The sequence below is a fragment of the Brachionichthys hirsutus genome, chromosome 23 (assembly GCF_040956055.1).
Source record: "Brachionichthys hirsutus isolate HB-005 chromosome 23, CSIRO-AGI_Bhir_v1, whole genome shotgun sequence".
NCBI classification, from domain to species: Eukaryota; Metazoa; Chordata; class Actinopteri; order Lophiiformes; family Brachionichthyidae; genus Brachionichthys; species Brachionichthys hirsutus.
Genome location: NC_090919.1, coordinates 3,577,918 through 3,598,755, shown reverse-complemented (window position 1 = coordinate 3,598,755; position 20,838 = coordinate 3,577,918). Strand labels below are relative to the sequence as shown.

General features: G+C 48.7%; 4 protein-coding genes across 4 annotated transcripts in view; 2 read left to right on the top strand and 2 right to left on the bottom strand.

The window, feature by feature from the left end:
- phka1a (phosphorylase kinase, alpha 1a (muscle)) overlaps positions 1 to 9,494 on the top strand; it is a 12,454-nt gene extending 2,960 nt beyond the window's left edge. The window contains 29 exon segments of the mRNA XM_068756000.1: positions 572 to 670; positions 763 to 909; positions 1,022 to 1,075; positions 1,617 to 1,739; positions 1,807 to 1,902; positions 2,009 to 2,116; positions 2,294 to 2,372; positions 2,465 to 2,599; positions 2,706 to 2,783; positions 2,786 to 2,814; positions 3,445 to 3,589; positions 3,709 to 3,756; positions 3,759 to 3,786; positions 3,874 to 4,034; positions 4,529 to 4,611; positions 4,614 to 4,698; positions 4,771 to 4,865; positions 4,941 to 5,086; positions 5,158 to 5,311; positions 5,379 to 5,537; positions 5,639 to 5,768; positions 5,892 to 5,993; positions 6,103 to 6,218; positions 6,627 to 6,692; positions 7,561 to 7,605; positions 7,712 to 7,873; positions 7,946 to 7,999; positions 8,183 to 8,383; positions 8,461 to 9,494. Coding sequence (XP_068612101.1) covers positions 572 to 670; positions 763 to 909; positions 1,022 to 1,075; positions 1,617 to 1,739; positions 1,807 to 1,902; positions 2,009 to 2,116; positions 2,294 to 2,372; positions 2,465 to 2,599; positions 2,706 to 2,783; positions 2,786 to 2,814; positions 3,445 to 3,589; positions 3,709 to 3,756; positions 3,759 to 3,786; positions 3,874 to 4,034; positions 4,529 to 4,611; positions 4,614 to 4,698; positions 4,771 to 4,865; positions 4,941 to 5,086; positions 5,158 to 5,311; positions 5,379 to 5,537; positions 5,639 to 5,768; positions 5,892 to 5,993; positions 6,103 to 6,218; positions 6,627 to 6,692; positions 7,561 to 7,605; positions 7,712 to 7,873; positions 7,946 to 7,999; positions 8,183 to 8,383; positions 8,461 to 8,634 — 3,102 coding nt within the window. The 3' untranslated portion in view covers positions 8,635 to 9,494.
- A 1,923-nt stretch (positions 9,495 to 11,417) lies between these two features.
- On the bottom strand, positions 11,418 to 11,978 carry leap2 (liver-expressed antimicrobial peptide 2). The gene is made up of 3 exons (XM_068756111.1): positions 11,925 to 11,978; positions 11,602 to 11,774; positions 11,418 to 11,472 (listed from the first exon to the last, which is right to left on the bottom strand). Exons 1-3 carry the CDS (start codon positions 11,976 to 11,978, stop codon positions 11,418 to 11,420), a joined length of 282 nt encoding a protein of 93 aa, XP_068612212.1.
- A 2,927-nt stretch (positions 11,979 to 14,905) lies between these two features.
- bmp15 (bone morphogenetic protein 15) lies at positions 14,906 to 16,466 on the bottom strand. The gene is made up of 2 exons (XM_068755905.1): positions 16,124 to 16,466; positions 14,906 to 15,903 (listed from the first exon to the last, which is right to left on the bottom strand). The coding sequence occupies exons 1-2, from the start codon at positions 16,464 to 16,466 to the stop codon at positions 14,906 to 14,908; spliced, it is 1,341 nt and encodes a 446-aa protein (XP_068612006.1).
- Positions 16,467 to 18,649: 2,183 nt separating this feature from the next.
- shroom4 (shroom family member 4) overlaps positions 18,650 to 20,838 on the top strand; it is a 23,340-nt gene continuing 21,151 nt past the window's right edge. Inside the window, exon 1 of the mRNA XM_068756110.1 lies at positions 18,650 to 18,772. Coding sequence (XP_068612211.1) covers positions 18,650 to 18,772 — 123 coding nt within the window. The remainder of the gene's footprint in view (positions 18,773 to 20,838) is intronic.

The following is a 20,838-nucleotide window of genomic DNA, read 5'->3' as shown; positions in this document are numbered from 1 at the left end:
ACGTAGGTGTCTGGTCACTGGGACGACCTTTAGTGTGACCTTTAGTGTGACCTTTGTGTGAGTCGGGCTCTGCAAACTAACTCTGGAGGTTGAAACGGCAGTAAAACCCTTCAGGTTCAACATCAGCCCGCAGTCGGGATTATCAGCCAAATGAAAGCTTGTCTTTCATGTTTTTACGACATGAAAGGACAGAAAACGCTACGTTTAGGATAACGGGACACTCTCTGCTGTCTGGGAACGCGGTGAGCTGCTGCCGACAGGAGGTTTCATGTTGTCGACGGTCTTCCAAGAATGGCTTCCCACTCAGGAATAATGCAGCGCACGCACACACACACACACACACGCACACACACGTAATTTAATTTAAGATTTTGGAAACAAGACACCCTGCATGATCTCCCCTGCCCCGTCAATTACATGGAGGTGATAGTATTTATAACCCTCCTCTCATCCTCAAGCGGTTTTAACTGTGTAAGCCTCTCTAGTTTTCCTCTCCTCGGCGTTATGCAATATTCTACATGCTGTACAGGAAGTATTGTGTACTCTACATCATCGTACTTTTGTCCTCCAGGCAGCCCTGGAGGCTTTGGACGATCTCAACCTGTTCGGGGCTAAAGGAGGACCCGGCTCTGTGGTCCACGCCTTGGCCGACGACATCCAGCACTGCCAGGTACGCAGATACAAGTACAAATCATGCAGTACAAGTACAAATGAATAGGATCTGACTTTTTTATTTGAACGCTGCGCTCGCTTTGCCATCAGTCCATCCTCACGTCGATGCTGCCCAGAGCTTCCATCTCTAAAGAGGTGGACGCCGGCGTCCTGGCCATCATCTCGTACCCGGCCTTCGCCGTCGAGGACATGAGCATCGTCAACATGACGAAGGAGGAGATCATCTCCAAACTGCAGGTGCGGAAACTTGGGAGACAGACGGAAGAACCCCCCCCCCCCCCCAGGTAATCCTGAAACGGCAAAAAACAAAAAAAAAAAACTGACGTTTTATTTGTCCTCTTGTGTTCAGGGTCGATACGGCTGCTGCAGGTTTCTGAGAGACGGACACAAAACCCCTAAAGAGGTAAAACATCCCGAGAGGATCCGTTCACGCCACGCTGCAAAGATAAGAGGAACGTTGGGAAGCCTCGTGAAAAAAACGTTCCCGTTCAGCCCTTTTTCCTGCTCCTGCGTTCGGATCCTCTGCAGACGGGCGCAGCTGCACATGTAGCATAATGCTAACATTAGCATGTACCCGCAAATGAAAGCAATCCGCCAAGCACCGGCTTTTCTGCGGTGCCTCATTACCGACTAGAACCGCAGAGCGACCGGCCTGAACCCGCACGGGGGTCTAGTGGGGGAAACCTCCTCCTCATTTCTCCTCTGAATTTGTCGAACCGGACTTTCTGGCTCGGCCTCATCCATGGATGGAGACAATAAGTCGTGCGTAAAAAGAACGCCTTTGTGCTTCTGTGTGTAGGTTCTGCGAATTATCATTATTATCGTAGCAAGATGTCGGCAGATTTTAAATTCAGAACCGTAATCCGTAAGCTCCCGGCGCCGGCGAGAATCTGAACTCACTTGGCGCTTGAAAGGGTTAAACCTCTCGGTTCGTTTCCCTCCAGGATCCCAACCGACTGTACTACGAGTCCGCTGAGCTGAAGCTCTTTGAGAACATCGAGTGCGAGTGGCCGCTGTTCTGGACCTACCTAATACTGGATGGCATTTTCGTCAACAGCCCCGAACAGGTAATCCAGTTCCCCCCCCCCACGGAGGTAGGGAGTCAGATGACGGGACTCTTCTTGATTCTTCCAGGTCCAGGAGTACCAGGAGGCTCTGGAGGGCATCCTGATCAAACAGAAAGACGGGATGCGGCTGGTGCCGGAGCTCTACAGCGTCCCTCCAGAAAGCGTGAGTCGGGATTCTTCCGTTTTTTTAACGAATGACGCTTTCGATGTGTCCGTTGAGATTTCGTCTTCTTCTGCTCTCTGCGGGTTTTTTTTAAACGAGAACGCAGGTGGAGGAGGAATGTCGGAACCCTCACTCCGTGGAGAGGATTCCGATGGGCAAATGTCCTCTGAAGTGGGGACAGTCCCTCTACGTCCTGGGGAACCTTTTGTCCGAGGTGAACGCAGAAACTCTCTCGGGTAGATTGGCTTCATATCCATATTGCTTTTGCTAAAAAAAAAAAAAAAAATTCTGGAGCCCGAGCGTTGGGTTTCAACACTTTAGCTTAGCTTAGCTTAGCTTTTGTCACTGTGGAAAGGACGGATTGTTCAACCTCCCCCCGTCTCATTTGAAGGGTTTTCTCGCTCCGGGAGAGATCGACCCTCTGAACCGACGTTTCTCCACCGTCCTCAAGCCCGACGTGGTCGTGCAGGGTGAGCTCGCGGAAACGTCGGACGAGGAATCTGCCGTTTCGGCCCCAGGTGTCCTTTTACGCCTCTTCACAGCTTCCCTTTCCTCTTCGCAGTGTCGGTTCTCGCCGAGTCTGAGGAAATCAAAGAGCTGCTGGCGAAGAACGGGATTGACGTGGAGACTGTTTCCGACATCTATCCCATCCACGTTCAGCCCTCGAGAGTCCTCAGCCACATCTACGCCAGGCTGGGTGGGTGGGGTGGGGGGTGGGGGGGGGGGCGTCTTCTTCTCCTAGCTGCTTCATTGGGTTTAGAAACCACCCAGTTGTGATTCTAACCGCTCCTGTTTCGTCGCAGGTCGTAACCCGAGGTTGGGCCTGACGGGACGACCCTACAGGAGGATAGGAGTTCTCGGAACGTCCAAGTTCTACGTCATCAGAACACCATGTTCACGTTCACGCCTGAGGTTAATAGGGAGGTCGTAGCGCTCGTTGAATTACTGTAAGGCTAATTGGAAATGACAAAATAAACACATTTTCTAATATTACCTCATGCAAGGACTAAAACTGCATTCGGTGACAGTTCAATATGACGCGTCTGTGATGTCTTTAGGAACCTCGATAAACTCAAAATGTGTTTTAGAGTGAATGTGACTGAAAATGTTCACTAATGTGAGTCACAAGTAGTAAAACGTTTGGAGAAATTTAATTGAATAAATTCTATTTTTTGTAAGGCAACCTCAAAAAAGTTTTTATTGCTTAATTGTAACATATACTTTAACAAGCAAAAAAATGCTATTTACTGCTTTAAAAAAAATAAAGAAATACAATTAATATAATGCAGAATTTAGTTCAGCATTTTGGCCCGGCCTCCCAGAATATTTTTCTGTTTCTCATGTGGCCCCATGGGGGGAAAAACAATTGCCCACCCTGGGTTAGAGGCAAAATGTCTTATCGGGTTTCCCTACAAGTCCAGTTGACGTAATTCAACACGGAACGACTCGTGACCCGGGATGACTTGAGGATCTTCCTCTTGAGACGCCATCCAAAACGTCTCCGGCTAAGTTTGTAAAAAGTCAAATTCCCCCCCCCCGCAGTTCATCGACCACCAGCACTTCTACTTGGCGCTGGACAACAAGATGATTGTGGAGATGTTGAGGACGGAAATCTCCTACCTGTCGTCCAGGTGGAGGATGACCGGACGGCCCACCGTCACCTTTCCCGTTTCGCCGTCGATGCTGAGTGAGCGCAAAAAATACACAAGGGGGGGGGGGGGGGGCTTCTGGAATTTGTCTTGATATTGAAAGTGTGGATTGAGGATGTGGAGCCTGAATGGGGGGGGGGGGTGTTCTGTGTTCCAGCTGAAGACCACACAGACCTCGACCCTGCAGTGTTGGCGACCCTGAAGAAGTACAGGACGGATATTATGGAGGAGCAAGGTGAGCCCCCCCCCACCTCCCAGAGATTCAGTTTCTGCTCTCGCACGGCGCTAAGACCCCCGAGTCTTGTATTTCCTCCTTTTCCAGGATCCAGACGGGGAAGCTGTCAGAGTTCTTGACCACTTCCTGTTTCGCTCACCTGAGCTTCCTGGACGGTAAGGGTTCTGGCAGCATGAGCCGCCGCGAAGAAGAGTATGGTGATGAGCGCGACGGCGATGGATACGTGCATGAGTTACGCTGCGATGATGGTAAGAGCAAAAAAAAAAAGGCAGACTGATGGATGGATGGGGAGGAACGGTAACGCCGGCGACAACAAATCAATAAATCCACTCAGATCGCCACATCCTATCGCATGATGCCTGATTCCCCCCCCCCCCCCCCCCCTGTCCCCATCATTTCTGTACCGATCTGTAAGACTCAGACCAAATCAGGCCATAATCAATTCCCAGCTCCGTCTTCCAACGCCATTGCAGAACTCCTGCGACGAATAAAGCAAAAAGCCTCTTTTGGTCTGAATGCAGGTTCCGTTAGCTTAGCAGTAGCCTGTCTCATAGCAGCATGTTAGCCGTTAGCCGCTGTCAGAAACGCTGCTCTGCTCGCGTTCCATCGATTTAAAAATAATATTTAATATTTAAAGCGCCGGTTCACGCAAAGTCCGCGAAGGGTAAACCGGAATGATCAGTGACGGATCCTGGCAACGCGATTCTAAATCCCGTTCTCCCTGACCCGCCGTCGTCTCCAGAAGCCGACGACCTCGCTCAGTACCTGGATCACCTGTTGGCTCACGCCGCCCCCAAGAAGAAGTCCAAGCAGCAGCCGGCCGCAGGGGGCCTGGGAGGTTCAGGGCCGCGGCCACCAAAACCAAGGAGATGGTGACTCTCAAGAATAAAGCGCAGGAACTCGGCGTGCACGGTGAGCAGAACTTCTGACAGCCGTGAGAAGGACGGCGACGATCGCTAACCGCCGGCTCGTCTTTTGCTCCAGATGTCAACATGTACCTGTCCAATAAGCTCTTTCGCTCTCGTCAGCCTTCGCTCAACCTCAACCTACCAGATAACCCCGTCGCTGAAGAAACTCCGGTAGCCTTTCAGCCTTTGTAACGGGATATAATTCCGGATTAGGCTATGGGTGAACTTCCTTTCTCTGTCCTCCAGGCTGCGGAGACGTCGGTCCCAGCAGAGGGCGGCATTCCCAGAGACGCCAGCGGCGCCGTCGACCACGACGCTTTGGCCCTGCTGGTGAGGGACATGCCGAGCCTCCAGGACCAGGCGGACGTCCTCTACATCCTCTTCAAAGACAAGTGAGGCTAACGCTTCTGTTACGGGAACGCAAAAACGGAAGTGTAACGCCTGGATCGCCCCCCCCCCACAGGGGGATGGACTGGGACACCCGCCTGCACGGTAAAGGCACCACCGTCGGCTCCCTGCTGACCGTCCTCTACGAGAAGGCGGGCGAGCTCAAACACTGGAGCCTCATCCGGATGATCTCCGGCATGCTGAGGAAGAAGGTGGAGGAGCTCGACTCGGTACGGACGCGGTCACGAGCCGTCGCGCAAAACGGGGCCCGGCGTGTTGACCTTTGATCCTCCGTAGGCTTGCTCCGATTTGCTGGCGCACCAGAAGCACCTGACGGTGGGCCTCCCTCCCGAGCCCAGAGAGAAGACCATCACCGCCCCGATCCCGCCCGGCCAGCTGGCCGCCCTCATCGACGAGGCCAGCGACAACAACATCAGCGTGGCCATTCTCACGCAGGCGAGGCGCGCTCGTCTGCCACCCGGCCGTTTGCCCCCGCGTCCCCCACCGCCCTCTTTAACCCCCCCCCCCCCCCTGTCCTCCCTCCCTCCCTCCTCCAGGAGATCATGGTGTACCTGGCCATGAGCATCAGGACTCAGCCCGGCCTGTTCAGCGAGATGTTCAGGCTCCGCATCGGCCTCATCATCCAGGTCATGGCCACCGAGCTGGCCCAGTCGCTCAACTGCTCAGGTGTCAAACGTCCGCAGCCCTCGGAAGTCTCTCACAGCTAAATCGATGCTTTCTTCTCTTTCATTTTCTTTTTTTTTTCTTCTCCCTGCCGAACTTTATGGGATTTACTGCGTGATTCTGCAGGCGAGGAGGCCACAGAGAGTCTGATGAGCCTCAGTCCGTCCGAGCTGAAGAACCTCCTCCACCACATCCTCAGCGGCAAGGAGTTCGGAGTGCAGCTCAGCGGTTCGTCAGCAGCCGATCAGATTTCGCGCTGGAGGCACAGCCAGTCAGAATGCTGTAATCTCTGCCTTTTGTACCCCCCCCCCCCCCCCCTCCCCTCACACACACACAGTTAGGGAGCTCGACGCCGGCGTCAGTCCGGCCATCTCCATCCATCAGATGGGTTACGTGGGCACCACCAAGAGCGAGAGAGCGGGCATCAGCAAGCTGAAGAGTGACATGAAGATGGTAATAATAATAATATATATTACAATTCTAATTAATTCTAAACACAGAAAGGACGGTGGCCTTGAGAGCTCAGAATACTGCAGGTCAATAATTTGGTTGCAGCGTTTCTTTGTTGTTTGTTTTTGTTTTGCATCTTTTCTCTAACCGTTTGCGCATTTTAAAGTTTGCAGCGCTTTGAACTCCACCAGAAATAAAGGGCCATCCCGCTCAAAAGTCTTTACAGGGAGTCGACTTTTAAACAGAACGGATGCGAAAAAGGGCCCATCAAGCGGATGAGAAGATATTTATTGCGTCCAGCCTCTAATCGAGCGATGAAGAGGAGGAGAGGAAGGTGGACGAGAAAAGAGGAGCCTCTTATTTTGAAAATCTTGCCCTTTTTAGTGAACTGACTTTTCGTGTTTTTTGCAGTTGGAACACAGGTTGTCTCTGACGGATCCGAGTAAGGTGATGATGATGATGGTGACGATGAGGAAGGTGTTAATTCACCTGGTTTATTGCGGTGGAATGAAAGGGCTGAACTGCGTCAGAGTATAATTGAGGAAATTGTGGAGCCGATCGTCAATCACTGTTTCCAATTACGCAATAATTGAACGTCGCCGGCTTTAAATAAATCAGCCGGGTGACTGTGATTTATTTATAACCTGGATTTTGTCTTGCAGGCCGAGCACAGGTTGTCTTTGACGGATCCATTTAAGGTGACGACGATCAAATGACGGAAACGTTAACTCTCACCGACACCGATTGAATCCTGTTTAAACCAGTGATTTATTATTGAGCTAAATGTTCCATAGTGACAAAAGGCGTTGCCTTGACGACAGTGGCGCGAATGATGTCCATTATTTCAGAAGGAAATGAAAAGGTAGCGCGTTTGGATTTGGCTCTACACGGGTTCCTAGAACGTCTGTAATGCAAAGTGGGTCCTCTCTGTGTCCGTTTTCAGCTCGACCAATCGCTGGCCTTCCATCGCAAGGTGACGTTGAAACTCCCCGGGTGTTAATTCATCTAAAAAAGAATGAACAGCTGAAAGATCACCCGCGATTAATTCTGCCGTCCAATTTCAGGCCAGCATGAAATCACTTTTTTTTTTTTTTTTTTTTTTACCACAATCAATCTGACCATTTTCTTTCATTTATTTGACAATCTAGAAAAAAATAATCAATTTTCTGTTCATTGAAGTGAAAGGAAAGATCTGAGAACCAATGAACATTTGACTTCCTACCGCCGGATCCACCGACTTGTTGAGCTGCTCTCACTTCTGTTTGTCTTGTTTTTAGTTTCTGCTTTTATTCTCATCATTTTTCTTCCCCCTCCCCCCCCCTCCTTTTTTTTTTCTGCCTTTCAGAGTTTACGATCTCAATCTCTGGAAATAGAAAACATTGAATCCGGGGTACACATTTCTGATTTTCCTCTATTGCCATTTTTTCATTTTTAGGTTTTTCTTGACCGATTTTTCTTGACCTTTCGTGTCTCCCTTTATTGTCCGGGCCGTTCAGAGGTACAGGCTGCCGTCCATCGAATCTCTGGATATTCCCGAGAGCATTCCAGGCATCAAGGATACCAGACATGGCCAGTGGCTGCGCAGGAGGCGTCTGGACGGAGCGCTGAACAGAGTTCCCGTCGGCTTCTACCAGAAAGTCTGGAAGACCCTGCAGAAGGTCTGACGTCGCACAAAAAGGATCATTTGCGTGGCCTTAAATCATTTCTAATAAAGCAAATTCTTCTCCCAGTGCCACGGTTTGTCCATAGAAGGGTTTGTCCTTCCTTCTTCAACCACCAGAGAGGTGAGAAATAAACCTTTTTTCTTCCTCTCAGGGTTTCTTATTCTTAATTTAAACCATATACTCGGATTTGGAATTCTCATGTATTAAAAAATACGATGACTAAAGAATGTTATTTTTGTTGTTGTTTTGTTGTTTTGTTAAAGCTGTCCGATTGATTCCTAACACGCTTAATCCCGTCTCTAGATGACACCGGGAGAGATCAAGTTCTCCGTCCACGTGGAGACGGTCCTGAACCGCGTCCCTCAGCCGGAGTACCGGCAGCTGCTGGTGGAGGCCATCCTGGTGCTCACCATGCTGGCCGACGTGGACGTCCCCAATATCGGCTCCATCGTCCACGTGGAGAAGATCGTCCAGCAGGCGAACGACATGTTCTACAAGGACCAGGTGAGACCTCACAAACCGCTCCCCGGTGCGGTGTTACTGTGATGCCTACAGGATGCACTTCTTCCACTCACCACTAGAGGGACCTGGGGGCGGAGGAGCACATCCTGGAGAGGGACCCGGCTACAGGCGTGTGCAAGCTGCTTTATGACAGCGCCCCTAGTGGCCGCTTCGGGAGCATGACCTACCTCACGAAGGCCGTGGCGGTGTACGTGCAGGACTTCCTGCCCAGCGGGTCGTGTGCGGTGCAGTGAAAGGGCCCCGAGGAAGCGGGGGAAAGGGGGCGGAGCCACTGATAACAGTAAAGCTGTCAAACTGTTAGATCTCGTTACCATGTGTGCGCGGCGTGATCCAAACAAGGTGCTATAGTACGTTTTATTTATGCTGAAATATAACTTTAACCACAAACGAATGAATATTTTTCATAGAATATTGGAATGACTTTATTTTTTGTTGATCTAAAACTTTTAAAGGAGGTGACGCGGATTAACCGTCCAATCCAGCACATATTATTTGGGTTATTTCTTAAAGAAATAAAGCTAGCTAAATTATATTGATCGGTGGGAATTCATTTACAACAGTATGACTATTTGGTATTATCGTGAACAAGGTGGTTCGAGAAAAGAAATTAAAAATCTGAATTGAGAAATTTTACAAGGAAGATTTCTAATTACAAGAGAAATCAGATCAGAAATTTTCTCCGATTATTTTATCTTTACAAGTGTTTTTTATTATTACACCTTATTTTTTTCTCCCTGCAAAGAAAGTAATTTTAAGGGTTGCAGTTGCACGGCTTGTCATTTTTCGCACCGAATCATTTCTGTAACTTTAAGTGAAGTTTTACAGTTGAAAGTTTCTCGTTCTCATCGCTTACATTGAGTTTTGTGTTGCAGCTCATCGACTAAACCTCATTCTACATCCAGTCCTTCATGATGTACAAAATAATATCAAACACTAGATCCATCTGTCTGGTGTGTTATTAACCGTCTTAAAGAGAATTCAGGTCTTCTTCTTTGGTGCCTTATACGCTTATAATTACGTGTGGAGTGTTTATTTTTAACTTTGTTTAAATAGCAGAATTGTTTATTGTGTGATGATTAAAAAGTTTAATTAAGTTTTTGCTGATTTGAATTTCTTTTTTTTTTTGAATGGAGTGATTTAAGCTTAAAATAGAACTCCTTACTGTGAATCAAATAACTGAGTTGTTTTGTTGGAACATTCACTTTAGTCGTTTTGTTTTATGCTTTTTCGTGTTTCACCTTCATGTGCACTGAAAGAAATGAAAGAGGAGAAACAGTAAATGGAATAGAGGAGAGTAAGTCCATTAAAATATGTGTTTTAAACTGGGATGTGAAAGTTTTTGAAGCGAGTTCTGTAATAAAAAACTGTTCCTTCGGAGGACTTTTGCGTCACATTCTGATTTTGCTCAGCGCTCAGTGGAGAGCTTCTTTTTTTTTCTCCATTTAAATACAAATGCACAAAAAAAAAACAAGTTTAATAAAGTTATTCATTGTTGTAAATTGATTTATAGCTTCTTTTTCCTTCTCTGTTAGTTTCCCTTAATGTTAATAAGGGCACCATGTGATGCAGAGGTGTACTTGTAACAGTTTCCTAGACAAATTATACTATTTATATAATCCTGGTAGAGGGTGTAAAACGTTTCCTTTTATCTAGGGGGGAGGGCGGGGGGGGGTTATCAGAAGGCAATTGAGAAAAACAGCAACAATTTCCAGTTAGATCAAGTTTATTATTTCATGATTATCAGTTCTCTCGTGTGACAAAACTTGACGAGGTCAAGCAGAAGAGCCAAAATGACAGAAGAGACAACAGCAAAAAGGAAATTTCATTTCATTTCACAGGGAAATATATAGAATCTAAGTTGTTTGTTTGCTGAGCATAAATTCCTTGATAGATTTCCCATGAAACTTTTCATTGGGTGTCACCGTGTGTGTGTGTGTGTGTGTGTGTGTGGGTCGTGTCATGAGGGCCATATTTTTTCTCCCTCCCAAAAACTGAGAAAACACACGTAGAAACAAATAAATCAAAATAAAATCAAAATCCCCAAATACACACGAAATCAGGGCAAAGTTCAAAACGTGATCATGACCTACTTTGAGCTTTGTGTGCAGTCGGTTTGGACAAACTGTCTGCAGCCTGCTGTTGCACGAAGGACAGGGATTTGTCCCATATCCAGAAGTGTCCTTTACGTCCCTCAGATGGGAAATAGTGTAAAATCAGGGAATTACTAAACTCCCTATAGCACAAGTCATTAAATGGTGCGTTCAAGGGTTCACAGATTTATTCATTTCCTTCATCCTACATGTAAAGCAGTACAGTACAAAGATAATTTGGGTTTAAAAAGTGCAGTCCTGCTCAAATATCAATCATGCTGAGCGTACTAAATATCAGCCGACGCCTTGCCCTGCGCATGAAGTAAGGTCAAAGCGAACCCCGTTTATCGGTAATGTGCAAAACAAACAAACAAACAGATCATAAAGCTGAAGTGGTTATTGTCTACAGATTCTACAAAATAATACTGACCAGCATTTTATTATTCTAAGACAAATATGAGAATGAGTACATGTCATAGGCAATAAATAAAGTATCCGTGTGCAGTTTAAAGGAATTTGTGTTGAATTAAATATGAATCTTATCCGTCGGGTAAGAGTTGTGGTAAATAATCCCATGTTTCCTGAAGGCAACAAGCTGAGCCAAGTTATCGTTATCAGGCCGTTTAGAATTCGACCTTCCACGGACACGTTCACGCGATAACTTATCAAACGCGATGACGAAATCTGGGGGAAAATTGAGAACTTTTTTCAACTTTTTTTTTTAGGAAGTTCTTTTATTTCAAATCCCCTCTGAGAAACTTTGGCTCCACAGGTGAGGAGCATTTATGTTGTTGCCTCCTCCTTTATTTGTCCTGAACTTTCCTTTTTCTCTCGACCTCTAAAGGCTGAAGCGGTAATCCTCGCTTCGATTCGCTGTGTTGTGGCCTTCATAAAGAAACATTATAATAAAACCTTTTCCGGTCCTGCTAGTAGAGGACGGGCTCTGGGGGGGCCCGGTAGCTGGTGGCGCAGTGTCCCTCCCTGAAAAATGACAAGAAGGTTCATTAGTTTATGAATAAAGCTGGATGCTGCCGAACGGAATTATTCCCACCCTGCATAGCAACACAGTTTACTTTTTTTTTTGGGGGGGGGGGGGGTACTTTCATTTACCTGCACAGTCCGGTGGAGCACTCATAGTTGTTCTGGCAGTAAGCTCCGAACGGCTTGCTGTTCATGATCCTCCACAGCGGAGTCATCCGGGCCGCCCTCCTCAGCACCTGAACCGAATCTGCCCTCCGGTCCGGGCCGGACTGGACCCCCGGAACCAGTGGGCCTGCACAGACCTGATATACGCAAACACACAGAGTGGTACACCCAAGAATCTGAGGACAACCGCTGCTCCAGAAGTCCTGGCTGGATTATTAATCCAGTAAATCGGGAACCTGTAAACAGGAACTGGATTTCACCCTCTCTCGGGATTCCGATCCACTCACCTGCTGAGCCGTCATTAGCAGCAGGACGCACAGGACGAAGGCTTTCTCCCTCATCTTCACAAACGATGCCTGGCCTGGCACCTCTTCAATTCAGATTTCTCACGACGATCCTTTTCCAGAGACCGGTCCGAACCTCCCAGTCGGGTCCGGAGTCGGCGAGGAGTCGATGGAAGACTCTTTAAGTCATGCCCGGACCCGGCGAGCTCAGTTTTTATACCGATGGACCGTGATCCCGGGAGAGAGAGAGAGAGAGCGAGAGCACAAGAGGGAGGGAGAAAGAGTCACAAGTCCAAACCGTCTCGTCCATCCCTTTCTTTTTTTAATCTCTCCTTTCTGGCTCCAATATGAACATGATTGCAGAAATCACGCATCGGGGAAATGTCAGTCCCTGCAGGAGGCCGTCCAGATAGACCAATGTCTCTGGGATACACACTGAAACACCGTTACATGGACACAGGCGGACCAGACACAGCACACGTGTGTGTGTGTGTGTGTGCGTGTGCGTGTGCGTGTGTATCAATACCCACAGTGTGGTGTGAATGAACTTCAGCCAGATAAGGCTTTATCAAGCTGAAGTTTGTGCGCCCTCAGTAAATCTCCCGACGCCTGATGCCCCTGACCCGTCCCGATCTCAGAGACCTACTGATACAGGATAGATGGAATATACCGCTTACATAAGGCGTGCACACACAACCCGGGAGCGTCGTGCACGCTCCCACACAGGCGTCTGCATCATGTCTGGATTCATGGTGTGTTTTCTTTTTGTACATCCTTGCATACATTTTGACCGTGTGGCTGCCAGGGCGTTTTCTGAACCTAAAGTTTACTTAGATTCTTCCGTAGAGTTTTTTTTTTTTTTAAAGTATATTTGAAAATGTACAGGGGGGTGGGGGGGTACAATGTAAACATTTCCAGCGATTGCAGATATGAAAAAGAAGGAATGCAGACTCACAGATCTCTCTGTTTGAGTTTGCTGTTGGATGCATGTCAGGTTTGCGCCTGTGCCTCGCCAACTGGGTCAGCAGTCAGACAAAGGTGAGCCAGCTGACACCTTTATAAAACGCAGAATGAACTCAAAGGAAATTGCAGTTGGATGCAAGGTAAACCTTTATTTAATTATTAAAAAGGTGGCTCGGTTTCATTGAATCAATATCTATCCGTCTATCCAGCCTTGAGAGGAGACGAGGACGCTTTTATCCAAAGCGAGTCACGGCCGAGGCAGGCAGGGCTCGGAAGTCAGAGACAAAAGTACGCCCCAGACACTGAAACGCCAGAACCAAACCATCCTTGCGTGACTCGACGCAGACGGGACGGAAAGTAAATCGCGCAGCGGCAGATCAATACTGAACTTGGATTCCATTTCGTCATAACAACCGGTGCTGGATGCTGCTGGACTTTCACACCATCGCTGCCGTTAAACTCGACTTTTCAGACAGGCTTCCCCGGCGGCACGGCGAAGGAACGACGCCGGCTCACGTTCGAGATCGGTGGAAATGACATCTCCTCCCAACCACGGGGGCGCCACCTGGTCAGGACATATTAAACCCCGATTGCCCCCCCGAGTAAGAGGCAAATAAGGATCGCCTGTGGACATGACCTCGATCTAGCCACTTCTCTGTCCTCGTGTGGACAGAACATGGTGGATTTAATAGAATCGATTCCCAGAATGCACTGGAAATGGCCTTGAATCAACGCCAGCAATGACCCAACAGCAGGCTTCACTTCTGTCCTCCAGTAACTCGTCTAAAATCATTTAGAACTTCTCCTCGTGAATCACGACGGTGCAGGAAGGACCCAGGACTCTCGTTCGGGTGACTCATAAAGCACATTTGCCTTCCAGTAAAGGCTTCTGAAAAATCACCGACCTTTCAAGGCCTGCCGTCCAAATCGGATCAGCGACAGGCGGCTTCGTCCTCGTGGGACATTCACGGGGCCCGGCGGTGCTTTCAGGCGCGTTACGGCGAGGCGAAGTATACAATCAGATTAATTTGAGTAAATAAATCTGAAAGCAAGAAATACTTCAATTTAAATTCTATTTATTCTAAAAAAATAAAATAAAATCGGAAACACTTTCACACTACAAAACGACAGTTAGGTTTTTAGAAAATATGCATTTTATTTTATTATTCATCATCCTCAATAAAAAACACTGCCCCCCCCCCCCCCTAGCTAGAGTTCATTTTAATGCAGTTTCGCCTCCGCGCACTTTACTTTTCATACTTTCTATCAAACACAGGCCAGTCGCAGGTTTTCAGAACCCCCTCCCGCCATAAATAGACAAATATACAAACGGTTCAGATCATCAACAGCGAAGCGCGCGACGTCAACAAGGCCTTCACAGAAACATCCGCCCTTCATCCATTAAAATCGCGTCCGGGTTCCACCACCCCCCCCCCCCCCCCATCGAGGAACGCAGCCTCAAATCGTACATCATATCCATGCGGTTCCCTTTTCAAGCACATACAGGCTTTCTGATCAGGCTTCAACACAACAACAACAAACAAACAAACTCCAGATGACTTTGGGTTTTGAGGTTGAACACTGGAAATGGATTCCACATTTGTTTCGGCGACGCTTCAGTCGGTTTAAAATTAGAGCACAAAGCCGTCCAATTAGAGCAGTTTTCTTAATATTTTTTAACCCCGTTTGTTTTTTCCAGTATCATTGAATTGTAGTCTGAAATTATTTTTTTTGGGGGGGGGCTACCCTGGAGCTTGCGTTTAGCTTAGCATGACTCACCACTTGATGCCAAGTTCCTTGAAAAGTGGCTTAAAACGCTTCCAAATGGGCAAACTACTCGTTTTTGGTGCTTAATTTGCCCCCCCCCTGCCGCCCCCCCCCTCAGTAGGAATCCAGCAACCGGCATGTTCACAAACCCACACAACCAGAGGCCAGAGTTCCAATCACCAGCCGCTCATTAAAAGTGCTTCAAGCGCGATCCCCCCCCCCCCCCCACCCCACATCAGCGCTCGTCCCGCCCCCTAGCGACACGTGCACGACTCGGCGACCATGTCCTCCAGCTCCCTGTACTCCACCCTCTTCTTGTGCACCACCAGCACGCTCATGGGCATGTACCGGTAAGGCACGCAGGACGGCGTCGGCACGTCGCCCACGCCCAGGTCGTTGATGACCGTCTGGATGATGGCGTGATTCGGGGAGTGGTAGCCGTAGTGGAGCACCCGGGGGCAGCTGCCCCGGCAGAAGCGCGGGTTGTACACGGGGGGGGCGATGAAGTAGTGGCCCCAGCCGAGCTCGTTGAAGGACAGGCGGAAGGAGTGGAGCTTGCAGCGGTTCCGGGGCGCGCCGGCGCGGTGCTTGTAGCCGGGGAGGTCAGAAACGGGCGCGGCCGAGGGCGGGGGGGGCGAAGAGGGAGGCGAAGACGGGGCGTCTCTCAGGACATCCAACGGGGGACCGTCGGGCTCGGGATCTGAAGGCTCGCTGGAACGGCGGCGGCGGACCGATGGACGCCACGGCGCCATTTGCCGCATGACGCCGGCGCCCTCGGCCCCCAGCAGGTCCCCCATCCAGTCCGTCACTTCCCTTTCCTCCTCCAGGTACAGGAGAAGACACGGGACCCCAAGGCGAGGTGCGCCTCCCCATCCTTCCCCCCCTCGAAGGAGAGTCAGCCACCGCGGGAGGCCGCGCTCCTCCTCTCCGCCGCCGCCCTCCGAGCACCAGTACTGCGCGTTCAGGATCAAACGGCGGCCCGAGCCGCGGCGCGCCCCCCGCCGGACGTGCGCCGTGATGTCCGTCTCCGTCCAGCGCTCGTGGGGCTCCAGGGTGACCAGACTGTCTCTGCCCAGGGAGGTGATCTGAGCTCTGCAGCGGGGCGGCGCCAGGGCGGGGGCGACGGAGGCGGAGGAAGAGGAGGATGAGGAGGGAGGGGATGAAGAGCGGAGGTGGATGAAGGAAGCTCTGATCAGCTGCTCCGAGGGGAGGGTGTCAATGCTGTACTGGACCGTGAAGCTGTAGTGGTGGGCTGGAGGAGGAAGGAGGGGGGGGGGGGGACATCTCGGTCAGGTGTTTTTGACAACCAAACATTTTAAAGCAGGACGCCGGTTCCGACTCGGACGTTTCCAGCTCCACAGCGTTGCGTTTTAACGAGTTTATTTTGGACACGCGGAATAAACTCCATTCCCCAAAGTCTCCAGCTCAGAAGTTCAAACGGACAAACGCGCCGAAACCCCAAAAAAGCTCACCTCCCGACGCTGGCAAATAACGCACCGACGACGCCGACGGCCGCAGCAGGCGCACCGTGTTGGAGCCGAACTTCCGGTGCTGCTTGGGCCTGCCGTCCGGCTCGGCGGCGCTCTGGTACAAGCTGAGCATGAACTGCAGGTTCTGGTCGGCCTTCTGCTCGTCCGTCAGCGGCCTGTGGTGGAGGTGCGCGCTCTGGTGACTCCGCCGGCTGCGCGTCGGTGCGGGGCGGGGAGAGGAGGAGCCGCCGCGCCCCCCGGAGCAGGTGGAGGAACACGTCAGGAAGACGAAGGAGGACAGGACGAGGACGCGCAGGAATCCGTGCGCGGAGCGGGCCGCCCTCATCGTTCGTCCGTAAAGCCTCTGGCGCTAGCGAGCTCCACCGACGAGGCTGGAGCTGCCAACCATTCCTGCGCACGCACGAGTCGCGGGCCCACCTGAGCGCGCGCCTTTATTGGACGGGACAATCAGCAGCGACCTGAAAGTGACGTAACCCCAATTAACGCCCTCGGGTGTGCGTAATCCGCCGGTAACAGCGGATGGAAGTCACCTGATCCGTGCGTAAAAGCGTTACGTTGGCTCCTGCGTTTGCGGTGTTGGGCGTAGATTGTGTGCGGTTTGTTTGTTTGTTTTTAAAAACAACAAAACCCGTGTAAGATTGGAGAAAAAACATTAATAATAAAAAGTTATTGCCCTATTTTATCATCAGAATTTGTTTTATGGTGTTGGGAAAACTATTAAGAACTATATTTTTGGGGAAGTTTATATTTAATAAAAAAAACAAAAAAAAACAAAAAAACCATTTAATGGTGCTTTTATGTGAAAACTTTAAACTGGAACTTTCTTTCTTGCGCTCTCATCAATATTATCCAGTCCTTAAAGACACTAGTTCATAAATGAAATATATATTTTGTTACAATTACCAGCAAGTTGTTTTTCCGTATTTATTTGCTATCTAAAATTACATTCAGGTGTTTCTGCACAACGTGTGAAAGAAAGAAGTTTACGCTTCCGAAAAACTTCCAAGGTTTTGGTCATAGTTGATTTCTGGCGCCACTAGGTGGTACAATGAAGCAACAGCAACAAATACATACATATATATAATACACATTACTTTGAAGTACTGATTGCATTACTTTTATGTATAACTAAACATTTCTACACTGCATTAGTACTATTTTTTAAGTAAACTTTTATTCCCATAGCTGCAATAACTACAATTATCCACTAGGTGGGAGTAATGTGTAATGTGTATACTTTCTTGGTCGCTGGTGCAAAGATCTTTGATTTGCTTTGGGGTTTGTGTTTTACTGTCATACTACTCCAGCTATTTACACACTTGTATATTTTATTACATTTTTGAGGCTCAAAATGGAAGGAAATTACATAAACACATGCTGAAGAAAACTTTGTTTTCATCTTTTGAACTTGAAAGATCGCTCGCTGCCAAACCATATCTGCAGAACATAAAACAATGGGGTTGAAAGAGAACAAACGTCTTCTGATCTGACCAAAACAAACACCTCGTGGTCTGGATGGGGATTGGCATGTCTGGGCCTGTTCGCTTCTCTTTTTTTTTACACTGACACGCACACAAATACTGTCAAATTCCCACTCAATACACAACGTTGAGTGGGCATTTGCAGTGTGGCGACATTCCACGGCGATGATTATCTACAATCCCGTTCGTTCCAAGTCTGCACTCTGAGCGTGAGAGAACTACAAACGGGGAGAAATACTGAGAACTAAGTTTCAATTAAAAGTTTCAATTTACCAAAAGCTGAAGAGGAACTATCTTTTTTTTTTTTTTAAATGAAACTTTTAAATTGTGTCTTTACAAATATAAATGGCAGTTTTTCTATTTCTAGTAAGAGACGTCTAAATCCTGTTACTAGTTTTTGAGCCTGCTTTATGCCCCGCCCTTGCCTTTGCTCCTCATTGGACACATTTACTTGAACGCTCTTGCTATTACACTTCTCTGCCAATCGCATCCCACCATTCGAATAGTGGGCGGGGCCCTCTCCAACTACTCAAGTTTTCCCAAGTTTTTTTTTTCTTCTTCTTTTCTTTTAGCTGCGTCAAGTGAGCTAAAGTAACCGGAAATATTCCGTTCATACATTAAATAAAATCTTTTTGACTCTTTTTCCGGATGGAAGAAGTGGAAAACATCCTTCAGGTTTGGAATACAATTATTTATAAAATTATAAAATTGCTCAATACGATAAATAATTGAGCTATAGCACAAGCTAATACTTATTTTTCAAAGTACTTAACGGAAGTCATTAGCGACCTGCCGGTCCTAGCTTGACATTAGCTAAAACTTTCTTCCCTCCCCCGCTTCCACTCAACTCCTTCCTTCTACTCATCCATCCATCCTTTACTTGTTGTTACGCCGGGTGATGGAGAAACCCCGGGACCGCTACCGGCGCCGCTAACTTTTAGCAGCGATACCGGCTAGGCTAATTTGCCTACAAAAAGAAAGAGAGAGAGAGAGAGAGAGAGAGAGAGAGAGAGAGCGCGGAAGGAGAATGGAAACCATTGAGCAGCTCGTGTCTTTCCACCACATTCAGGTCCAGTTGAGCGGGGGCGCGCCTTGGGGGTTCACGCTGAAAGGGGGGCTCGAGCACGGCGAGCCGCTCATCATCACCAAAGTAAGTTTGTTCATATATAAATATATATGTGTGTAGAAAATCACAGCTACGTCATCTCCAGTGTGATTAGGCTGCGTTTGAACGCGTCTTCATATATTTGCAGTTTTTGTTTTCCCAATATTTGAATAGTATATCTCAGTAAAGTGGATTGTTTGACTGCTTCTTCATCCAAATGTCACAATTTAATAAAAGAGAAGCCATTCTTTGTTTTATGACGCCTAAACGTCCGGATTCGCTGTTCCTCCTCTTCCTCTTCCTCTTCCTCTGTCTTTGTTTTTGGCCACTGTTTGAATGAGAAACCCATAAATAATGTGATGGAGCGGTTGGGTTCTCAAACCTGGAGGTCAAAGGGGGGGGTGCTAACAGGAGTTCCCCAGGGGGGGGGGTCCATGGTGAAATGAGGCTCTGTTCTCTCTCCCTGTCACGTCATTCACCGGAAGGTAAAAATGGCTGAAAGGTTGCTAAAAAAAAAACAAAAAACTTCCATGTTGGAATCCGCCAGAGAAGGAGAAGAAAGATTGTTGCGGTTCTCTGGAGTTGTTTCTACTCGTTTTTGCCACATAGCTCATCAGTGCCCGGGCAGCACCGGCAACCCGATTGGAATCCTCTCTGTTCCTTGTGATTCCAAACCAACCCAAAGTATTAATAGAGGCCTTTTCCGTGACTTCAGAGGCGTTGCTATGACGACTATGAAGCGATTCTTTGCAATGGGATTGGAACTGCAAAATAAACATTTTTGTCAACTGTCCTGATCTCAGCATCCCGGCCCGAATACGAGCCCGCGCGCTAAATCGGCTACAGGTGGATGGCGCCACCTGCAGACAAAAGGAAATCCGGATTGTGTCTTTGAATTACAACAAGTAATTATCAGTGTGTGTGTGTGTGTGCGTGCGTGTGTGCGTGTGTGTGCGTGCATTCACTCCAGTACGCAAATAGGCCGTCAGAAATGCAGCCTCTGCTCCGGCGTCAGTCGTTGGCTCGGCTGCCCGTCGCCCACTCGGGAAGGCGCTGCAGCCGGCGGTGCAAATGTGGCCGCTGCCATTCTATATTCACCACAGCGCCACAGCGGGGAATGGAAAAGGCCTGGCTCAGTCGTCTGGAAACGTGCACACACACACACACACACACACACACACCCCTGGGAAAATCTGACTGGGACTGCTAAAGGAGATAAAAGTCAAACTGGGCTCTGCGGCTGTTTCGTTAAGACGTCGAAGAGCGGACGAGGACAAGGAAAAGTGTTTAACGATTGAGTGTTGAGTCCTTGAAGGAAAGAGGGGGGGGGGGGGGGGGGGCAGTGTTTGAGTGTGTGTTTGTGTGTACAAAGCGTGTTTTAGGTTGAGCGAGGGCCGGACTTTCCGTCGGCCTCACACAGAGGTTTTCCTGTGTCCGTACGGACCGCGGCTGAATGCGGGTCTTAATCCTCTCACTTCCGAGGGAGAGAGGGACGAGTGAATGCGTTAATGTCTTTGTGTGTGTGTGTGTGTGTGTGTGTGTGTGTGTGCGTGTGTGTGTACAGGAATGAGTGTTAAAGCGACAGCTACAGGACCCAACACAAACTCTTTAACTGGAGGCTCCTCGCCGCTGATCTCCGACCTGCCCAATGGATCCTCCTTCGTGCTTTACGCGCTCCTAAAACCGGTCTTATCTTAGCGCCGCCGGGTCACCGGGTCACCGCCCCCCCCCTCCCCTCAGCGAAATCAGGCCTTAAAGTTCATACCTTTAAGAGTTCACGCAACATGTCGTGATCATTCCCTGTCCAAAAAATATCAAAGTAGTTCAGTGAACGCTTTTTCTTTTCTTATTATTAAAAGTTTGGTTGCTACAAAGCTAACGCTAACCCTCGCTGGCGAAGGTAATCAGTCCTCGAAGAGACAATCGGGTCATTTTGTGAACCGATCGATTATTTAGATCTCTCTGAAGATCAGATTGTTTAAAGAGCTTTTATTTCTCCGGCCCTTGCATCAGTTCCAAATAGGTGTGAAGGTGATTTTCAGGGTGATTGGTCCGTCTTTGAAAGCGTGCGGCGGCAGCCCTTTGGGGGGCAGTCCACGCTTTAGGAGTGT

Coding starts and splice junctions, on each gene's coding strand:
- bmp15 (XM_068755905.1), bottom strand. CDS start 16,466: ATGAGGGCGGCCCGCTCCGCGCACGGATTCCTGCGCGTCCTCGTCCTG. Junction 15,904..16,123: donor TTATTTGCCAGCGTCGGGAG/GTGAGCTTTTTT, acceptor TTCCTCCTCCAG/CCCACCACTACAGCTTCACG.
- leap2 (XM_068756111.1), bottom strand. CDS start 11,978: ATGAGGGAGAAAGCCTTCGTCCTGTGCGTCCTGCTGCTAATGACGGCT. Junction 11,775..11,924: donor TGCTAATGACGGCTCAGCAG/GTGAGTGGATCG, acceptor TGCGTATATCAG/GTCTGTGCAGGCCCACTGGT. Junction 11,473..11,601: donor TGCTCCACCGGACTGTGCAG/GTAAATGAAAGT, acceptor GTCATTTTTCAG/GGAGGGACACTGCGCCACCA.